General features: G+C 57.8%; 1 protein-coding gene across 3 annotated transcripts in view; it reads right to left on the reverse strand.

The window, feature by feature from the left end:
* The window catches only part of LOC145337117 (segment polarity protein dishevelled homolog DVL-3-like), a 60,643-nt gene extending 58,177 nt beyond the window's left edge, over positions 1-2,466 (reverse strand). For 2 of the 3 annotated variants that reach the window (XM_080181882.1, XM_080181880.1), the window contains exon 1: positions 2,245-2,466. In XM_080181882.1, coding sequence (XP_080038008.1) covers positions 2,245-2,405 — 161 coding nt within the window. In that variant the 5' untranslated portion in view covers positions 2,406-2,466. Of the gene's footprint in view, positions 1-1,358; positions 1,377-2,244 lie in introns of those variants that run through there. The other variant, XM_080181883.1, reaches the window with a different exon arrangement.
* Between the last annotated feature and the right edge of the window lie 6,491 nt (positions 2,467-8,957).

An 8,957-nucleotide genomic window follows, 5' to 3' on the forward strand; every position in this document is an offset into this window, starting at 1 on the left:
CAGAGGGGGGCCACGGGGCAGGGGGGCAACAGAGGGGGGCCACGGGGCAGGGGGGCAACAGAGGGGGGCCACGGGGGGGCAAGTGGTTGTGGGGGTGTTTGTGTTGAAGGCGGATGTGGGGGTATGGTGAGGTAATCTGTGTTGTGGGGGCAGGGGGTGATCAGTGCCTTGGGGGTTGCTTGTGTTGAGGGGATGCGGAGAAGGGGGTGATCTGTGTTCTGGGGGGGGGGGGGGGCAGTGTTGGGGGGTGATCTTGGCTGTGAGGTGTCGGGGTCATGGGTGTGGGGGCTGTTCAGTGCTGTGAGGGGGGGGCGATCACTGCTGTGAGGGGGGGGCGATCACTGCTGTGAGGGGGGGGCGATCACTGCTGTGAGGGGGGGGCGATCACTGCTGTGAGGGGGGGGCGATCACTGCTGTGAGGGGGGGGCGATCACTGCTGTGAGGGGGGGGCGATCACTGCTGTGAGGGGGGGGCGATCACTGCTGTGAGGGGGGGGCGATCACTGCTGTGAGGGGGGGGCGATCACTGCTGTGAGGGGGGGGCGATCACTGCTGTGAGGGGGGGGCGATCACTGCTGTGAGGGGGGGGCGATCACTGCTGTGAGGGGGGGGCGATCACTGCTGTGAGGGGGGGCGATCACTGCTGTGAGGGGGGGGCGATCACTGCTGTGAGGGGGGGGCGATCACTGCTGTGAGGGGGGGGCGATCACTGCTGTGAGGGGGGGGCGATCACTGCTGTGAGGGGGGGGCGATCACTGCTGTGAGGGGGGGGCGATCACTGCTGTGAGGGGGGGGCGATCACTGCTGTGAGGGGGGGGCGATCACTGCTGTGAGGGGGGGGCGATCACTGCTGTGAGGGGGGGGCGATCACTGCTGTGAGGGGGGTGCGATCACTGCTGTGGGGGGGGGCGATCACTGCTGTGGGGGGGGGGCGATCACTGCTGTGGGGGGGGGGGCGATCACTGCTGTGGGGGGGGGCGATCACTGCTGTGGGGGGGTGATCAGTGCTGTTGGGGGGGGGGGGGCGTTGTTTGTGGTGTGTGTTAAGGGGAGGACCTCCTACCCCACACTCACCCGAAATCCTGGTCCATGGATTTGAGAGGGTGTCAGGAGGGAGGGGCTGTGTGGCTGTAGGGGGGAGGGGGTGTTGGATGGGGGGGTGTGTTGGAGGGGGTGGGGGTTGTGTGTTAGAGGGGGTGGGGGTTGTGTGTATTATGGGGGGGCGTTTGTATGGGGGGGGGTCCCCCTCCCCCGCTCTCACCCAAAGTCCTGGTCCATGGATTTGGGGGGGGTGGGGGGGTTGTTATGGGGGGGGGGTGGTGTGTGTATTATGGGGGTGGCCCCCTCCCCCGCTCTCACCCGAAGTCCTGGTCCATGGATTTGGTGGGGGGGGGGGGGGTGTTGTTGTGAGGGGGTGTGTGTATTCTGGGGGGGTGGGGGGTGTTTGTACGGGGGGGGGGTCCCCCTCCCCCGCTCTCACCCGAAGTCCTGGTCCATGGATTTGAGGGGGGGGTGGGTGTGTGGGGGGTTGAGGTTGGGGGGGTTGTTGTGGGGGGGTGTTGTTGTGGTGGGGGGGTGTGTATTATGGGGGGGTGGGGGTTGTTTGTATGGGGGGGTCCCCCTCCTCCTCTCTCACCCGAAGTCCTGGTCCATGGATTGGTGGAGGGGGGCTGGTGTGTGGGGGGTTGAGGTTGGGGGGGTGGGGCGGTGTGTGGGGGGTTGAGGTTGGGGGGGGGGGCGGTGTGTGGGGGGTTGAGGTTGCGCGGGGGGTTGTTGTTGGGGGGTGGGTTGGGGTGTATTGGACAGGGGGTGGGTCCCCCTCCCCCACTCTCACCCGAAGTCCTGGTCCATGGATTTGAGGGGGGGGGGGGTTGAGGTTGGGGGGTGTTGTTGTGGGGGTGGTGTGTGTATTATGGGGGGTGGGGGTTGTTTGTATGGGGGGGTGGGGGTCCCCCTCCCCCGCTCTCACCCGAAGTCCTGGTCCATGGATTTGAGGGGGGGGTTGAGGTTGGAGGGGTGTTGTTGTGGGGGGGTGGGGTGTATTGGATGGGGGGGTGTGTATTATGGGGGGGTCCCCCTCCCCCACTCTCACCCAAAGTCCTGGTCCATGGATTGGGGGGGGGGCGGTGTGTGGGGGGTTGAGGTTGGGGGATGTTGTTGTGGGGGGGGTGTTGTTGTGGGGGGGGGGGGTGTATTGGATGGGGGTGGGTGTATTATGGGGGGGGTCCCCCTCCCCCGCTCTCACCCGAAGTCCTGGTCCATGGATTTGAAGAAGAATTTGTAGTTGGGTTTGTTGAGAACCAGTTTGAAGTCGGCCAGAGTCACCCTGTCCGCCGGCAGCTGCAGCTTCACCAGGTACGGAGTCTCCTCCTCATCCATGTGGTAAATGATTTTAGTCTCGGCCATGGCGGCGGCGCCCGGGGCTCAGCTCCCGATCCCAGCGCCCCCTCCCCCCCAACAGCCAGCACCGCGCCTGCGCCGGTACCCCCCCCCAACCACCAACAGCCAGCACCGCGCCTGCGTCGGTGCCCCCCACAACAGCCAGCACCGCGCCTGCGCCGGTGCCCCCCCCCCCCCCCCCCCCGGAACAGCCAGCACCGCGCCTGCGCCGGTGCCCCCCCAACAGCCAGAACCGCGCCTGCGTCGTTCCCCCAAACAGCCAGCACCGCGCCTGCGCCGTTTCCCCCAAAACAGCCAGCACCGCGCCTGCGCCGTTTCCCCCCCCTCAACTGCCAGCACTGCGCCTGCGCCGGTCCCCCAAACAGCCAGCACTGCGCCTGCGCCGTTTCCCCACAAAACAGCCAGCACCGCGCCTGCGCCGTCGCCCCGCCCCCCCCCACAGCCAGCACCGCGCCTGCGCCGTTACCCCCAGCAGCCAGCACCGCGCCTGCGCCGAGACCCTCACACCGCGCGTGCGTCAACTCCCCCGCCCCCTCACACCGCGCCTGCGCCGACACCCCCCCCCAACGGCCCCTCGCACCGCGCCTGCGCTGTCTCCCCCTCCCCGCCCCCCTCAAGTAGCGCCTGCGCCCGGCACCCACCCAGCCCTCTCACACCGCGCCTGCGCCCAGCACACCCAGCCCGCCCCCTCACACGGCGCCTGCGCCCCAACCCCCTCGCACCGCGCCTGCGCCCCCAGCCACCTCACACCGCGCGTGCGCCAATACCCGCCCCTCTCCCTTATACCGTGCCTGCGCCAATACTCCCAACCCGCCTCATTGCGCCTGCGCCAATACTCCCACTCTACCACACTGCGCCTGCGCCAATTCCCCACCACTCCCCGCACCGCGCCTGTGCCAACCTCCACCTCATCACGTCAGTGCACCCTCCTTCCACGCTGCGCCTGCGTATCCTCTTTCTCGCTGCGGCCCGTATCAATGGATACGTGGTGACGTCAGCGGGTTTAGTGGGCGTGTAATTTTTCTGGCTACGGTTTGAAGCCATTGAGCCCTTCCTGGGCTGTGCTAGCCCAAAGGCCAGACATTCCCCATTATAACAGAAACAGGCCATTCAGCCCTTCACCACCTGTGCTAGCCCAAAGGCCAGACATTCCCCATTATAACAGAAACAGGCCATTCAGCCCTTCACCACCTGTGCTAGCCCAAAGGCCAGACATTCCCCATTGTAACAGAAACAGGCCATTCAGCCCTTCACCACCTGTGCTAGCCCAAAGGCCAGACATTCCCCATTATAACAGAAACAGGCCATTCAGCCCTTCACCACCTGTGCTAGCCCAAAGGCCAGACATTCCCCATTGTAACAGAAAGAGGCCATTCAGCCCTTCACCACCTGTGCTAGCTCAAAGGCCAGACATTCCCCATTATAACACAGAAACAGTCCATTCAGCTCAACTTCTCCATGCCACTTTGAACAGAAGTGGCACAGTGGTTAGCACTGCTGCCTCACAGCGCCAGGGACCCAGGTTCAATTCCCGGCTTGGGTCACTGTGTGTGTGGAGTCTGCCCGTTCTCCCTGTATCTGCGTGGGTTTCCTCCTGCAGTCCCAAGATGTGCGGGTTAGGTGGATTGGCCACGCTAAATTGTCCCTTAGTGTCCAAAGATGTGCGGGTTAGGTGGATTGGCTATGCTAAATTGTCCCTTAGTGTCCAAAGATGTGCAGATTAGGTGGATTGGCCATGCTAAATTGCCCCTCAGTGTTACCCAAACAGGTGCCAGAATGTGGTAACGTGGGGATTTTCACAGGGATTTATACAGGGCTGTGGGGAGAGAGTGGAACAGTGGGATTAGTTTGGGATTGATACTGGGCTATGAGGAGAGTGAGCGGGGCAGTGGGGTTCGTTTGGGATTGATACTGGGCTACGGGGAGAGAGCGGAGCAGTGGGATTAGTTTGGGGATTGATACTGGGCTATGGGGGGAGTGAGCGGGGCAGTGGGATTAGTTTGGGATTGATACAGTGCTATGGGGGGAGTGAGCGGGGAGTGGGATTAGTTTGGGATTGATACTGGGCTATGGGGGGGAGTGAGCGGGGCAGTGGGATTAGTTTGGGATTGATACTGGGCTATGGGGGGAGTGAGCGGGGCAGTGGGATTAGTTTGGGATTGATACTGGGCTATGGGGGGAGTGAGCGGGGCAGTGGGATTAGTTTGGGATTGATACAGTACTATGGGGGGAGTGAGCGGGGCAGTGGGATTAGTTTGGGATTGATACAGTACTATGGGGGGAGTGAGCGGGGCAGTGGGATTAGTTTGGGATTGATACTGGGCTATGGGGGGAGTGAGCGGGGCAGTGGGATTAGTTTGGGATTGATACTGGGCTATGGGGGGAATGAGCGGGGCAGTAGGATTAGTTTGGGATTGATACTGGGCTATGGGGGGAGTGAGCGGGGCAGTGGGATTAGTTTGGGATTGATACTGGGCTATGGGGGGAGTGAGCGGGGCAGTGGGATTAGTTTGGGATTGATACTGGGCTATGGGGAGAGTGAGCGGGGCAGTGGGATTAGTTTGGGATTGATACTGGGCTATGGGGGGAGTGAGCGGGGCAGTGGGATTAGTTTGGGATGTGTCTAGGGCGGTGGATAGAGGAGAGCCGGTGGATGTGGTCTTTCTAGATTTTCAGAAGGCGTTTGACAAAGTATCTCACAAGAGGTTATTGCAGAAGGTCGAGGGACATGGAGTTGGGGGTAGGGTGTTAGCGTGGATAGAGGATTGGTCCTCAAATAGGAGGCAGAGAGTGGGGGTCAACGGGTGCTATTCGGATTGGCGGATGGTGACTAGTGGAGTGCCCCAGGGGTCGGTGCTGGGGCCTCAGCTTTTTACCATTTATATAGATGATCTGGAGGAGGGAACCGAGTGTATGGTGTCGAAATTTGCTGATGACACCAAGATTGGGGGAACGGCAAATTGTGCGGAGGGTGTGGAGAGTCTGCAGAAGGATCTAGATAGGCTGGGCGAATGGGCCAGGAAATGGCAAATGGAATTTAATGTTGGCAAGTGTGAGGTGGTCCACTTTGGTAGGAAAAATGGTAGGAAGGACTATTACTTACGGGGCGAAAAACTGCAGCAGGCGACGGTGCAGAGGGACCTCGGGGTCCTTGTGCATGAGTCGCAAAAACCCAGCTTGCAGGTGCAGCAGGTGGTCAGGAAGGCGAATGGGATGCTGGCCTTCATAGCGAGGGGGATTGAATATAAAAGTAGGGAGGTCTTGCTGCAGCTGTATAGGGCATTGGTGAGGCCGCAGCTGGAGTACTGTGTGCAGTTTTGGGCGCCGCACCTGCGCAAAGATATTTTGGCCTTGGAGGGAGTGCAGAGGAGGTTTACTAGGCTGATACCGGAGTTGAGGGGGTTGAGCTATGAGGAGAGGCTGAATAAACTAGGCTTGTACTCGTTAGAGTTTAGAAGAATGAGGGGAGATCTCATTGAGACGTATAAGATGATGAATGGGATGGATAGGATAGAGGTGGAGAGACTCTTCCCGCTCAAAAAAGACAGTAGGACTAGGGGACACAGCCTCAAGATAAAGGGGGGGCGGTTTAGAACGGAGTTGAGGGGGAACTTCTTCACTCAAAGGGTGGTGAATCTCTGGAATTCTCTGCCCGTTGAAGTGGTGGAGGCTACCTCGCTAAATATTTTTAAGACGCGGGTTGATGGGTTTTTGATAAGAGAGGGGATTAAGGGTTATGGGGAGAGGGCGGGAATGTGGAACTGAGCCACGACAGATCAGCCATGATGTTATTGAATGGCGGGGCAGGCTCGAAGGGCTAGATGGCCTACTCCTGCTCCTATTTCTTATGTTCTTATACTGGGCTATGGGGAGATGGGTCAGTGAGCCTTACATCAGTGGTAGGGAAATTATTGGAGAGGATTCTTCGAGACAGGATTTATTCCCACTTGGAAATAAGCGGATGTATTAGTGAGAGACAACATGGTTTTGTGAAGGGGAGGTCGAGTTTTTCGAGGAAGTGACGAAGATGATTGATGAGGGTAGGGTAGTAGATGTTGTCTACATGGACTTCAGTAAGGCCTTTGAGAAGGTTTCTCATGGCAGACTGGTACAGAAGGTGAAGTCACATGGGCTCAGAGGTGAGCTAACAAGGTGGATACAAAACTGGCTCAGTCACAGAAGAGAGAGGGTAGCAGTGAAAGGGTACGTTTCTGAATGGAGGCTAAGACAAGTGGGATCAGTGCTGGGACCTTTGCTGTTGTAATATATATATAAATGATTTGCAGGAAAATGGAACTGGTTTGATTAGTGAGGTTGTGGACGACACAAAGGTTGGTGGATTTGTGGAAGGCGATGAGGACCATCAGAGGATACAGCAGGATATAGACCAGTTGGAGACTTGGGCAGAGAGACGGCAGATGGAGTTTAATCCAGACAAATCTGAGGTTATGCATTTTGGAAGGTCTAATAAAGATGGGAAATATACAGTAAATGGCAGAACTATTAAGAGTATTGATAGCAGAGGGATCTGGGTGTACAGGTAAACCAGTCACTGGAAGTGGCAATGCAGGTGGAGAAGGTAGTCAAGAAGGCATACGGCATGCTTACCTTCATCGGCCGGGACACTGAGTTTAAAAATTGGCAAGTCGTTGCAGCTTTATAGAACCTTAGTGAGGCCGCACTTGGAATATAGTGTTCAATTCTGGTCGCCACACTACCAGAAGGATGTGGAGGCTTTGGAGAGGGGACAGAAAAGATTTACCAGGATGTTGCCCTGGTATGGAGGTCATTAGCTATGAGGAGAGGTTGGAGAAACTTGGTTTGTTCTCACTGGAGCGACGGAGGGTGAGGGGAGACTGATAGAAGTCTGCAAGATTATGAGGGGCATGGACAGAGTGGATAGTCAGAAGCTTTTCCCCCAGGGTGGAAGAGTCAATTACTAGGGCGGGGGGCACAGGTTTAAGGTGCGAGGGGCAAGGTTTAAAGGAGATGTACGAGGCAAGTTTTTGTTTACACAGAGGGTGGTGGGTGCCTGGAACTCACTGCCCGGGGGAGAGAGTGGAAGTGGATACGATAGTGAGTTTTAAGGGGCGTCTGGACAAATCCATGAATAGGATGGGAACAGAGGGATATGGTCCCCGGAAGGGTAGGGGATTTTAGTTCAGTTGGGGGGTAGCATGGTCGGTGCAGGCTGGGAGGGGCTGAAGGGCCTGTTCCTGTGCTGTAATTTTCTTTGTTCTAAGTCTCACAACAGGTTAAAGTCCAACAGGTTTATTTAGAATCATGTGCTTTCGGAGCATCACTCCTTCCTCAGGTGAGTGGAGAGTTGGGTTCACAAACACTGCCAAATAAAGACAGAGACACAATTACAAGGGAATGGTTGGAATGCTTGAATGCAAGTATTTACAGACATTGAGTGTGAGTGGAGAGAGGGTTCATCACAGGGTTCAAGAGCTGTGAATTGTCCCAAGCCAGGACACTTTTTAGGAGGATTTTGCAAGTCCAGGCCAAATGGTGGGGGTTACAGATAGTGTGACATGAATCCAAGATCTCGGTTGAGGAACTCAACCTCCTGTTCCTCAAGTTCCTCGCGTGCAGAACTTGGCTAACCGTCTCTGCTCAGCGACTCTGTGTTGTCAGTGTCTTGAAGGCCGCCTCAGAGAATGTTTACCCGAAGATCAGAGGCTGAATGTGCTGAACTGCTGAAGTGTTCCCAATGGGAAGATCTTGGAGATGGTACACACGGCTGCGACTGAGTGTCGGTGGTGGAGGGAGTGAGTGTTTGTGGATGGGGGGCCGGGGCTGCTTTGTCCTGGATGGTGTCGAGCTTCTCGAGTGTTGTTGGAGCTGTACCCATCCAGGCAAGTGGGGAGTATTCCATCACACTCCTGACTTGTGTCCTTGTAGATGGTGGACAGGCTTTGTGGGGGGGAGACAGGAGGTGAGTTACTCACTGCAGGATTCCCAGCCTCTGACCTGCTCTGGGAGCCTCTGTGTTTATCTGGCTGGGTCCAGTTCAGCTTCTGGTCAATGGTAACCCCCAGGATGTTGACAGTGGGGGGGATTCAGTGATGGTAACGCCCAGGATGTTGATAGTGGGGGGGTTTCAGTGATGGTAACCCCCAGGATGTTGACAGTGGGGGGGATTCAGTGATGGTAACCCCCAGGATGTTGATAGTGGGGGGGTTTCAGTGATGGTAACCCCCAGGATGTTGACAGTGGGGGGGGATTCAGTGATGGTAACCCCCAGGATGTTGACAGTGGGGGGGGGGGATTCAGTGATGGTAACCCCCAGGATGTTGACAGTGGGGGGGGGGGGAATTCAGTGATGGTAACCCCCAGGATGTTGACAGTGGGGGGGGGGGATTCAGTGATGGTAACCCCCAGGATGTTGACAGTGGGGGGGGGGATTCAGTGATGGTAACCCCCAGGATGTTGACAGTGGGGGGGGGGGATTCAGTGATGGTAACCCCCAGGATGTTGACAGTGGGGGGGATTCAGTGATGGTAACCCCCAGGATGTTGACAGTGGGGGGGGGGGATTCAGTGATGGTAACCC

This window comes from Carcharhinus amblyrhynchos, unplaced genomic scaffold (assembly GCF_965287045.1).
Source record: "Carcharhinus amblyrhynchos unplaced genomic scaffold, sCarAmb.v2.hapA scaffold_43, whole genome shotgun sequence".
In the NCBI taxonomy this organism is placed as follows: Eukaryota; Metazoa; Chordata; class Chondrichthyes; order Carcharhiniformes; family Carcharhinidae; genus Carcharhinus; species Carcharhinus amblyrhynchos.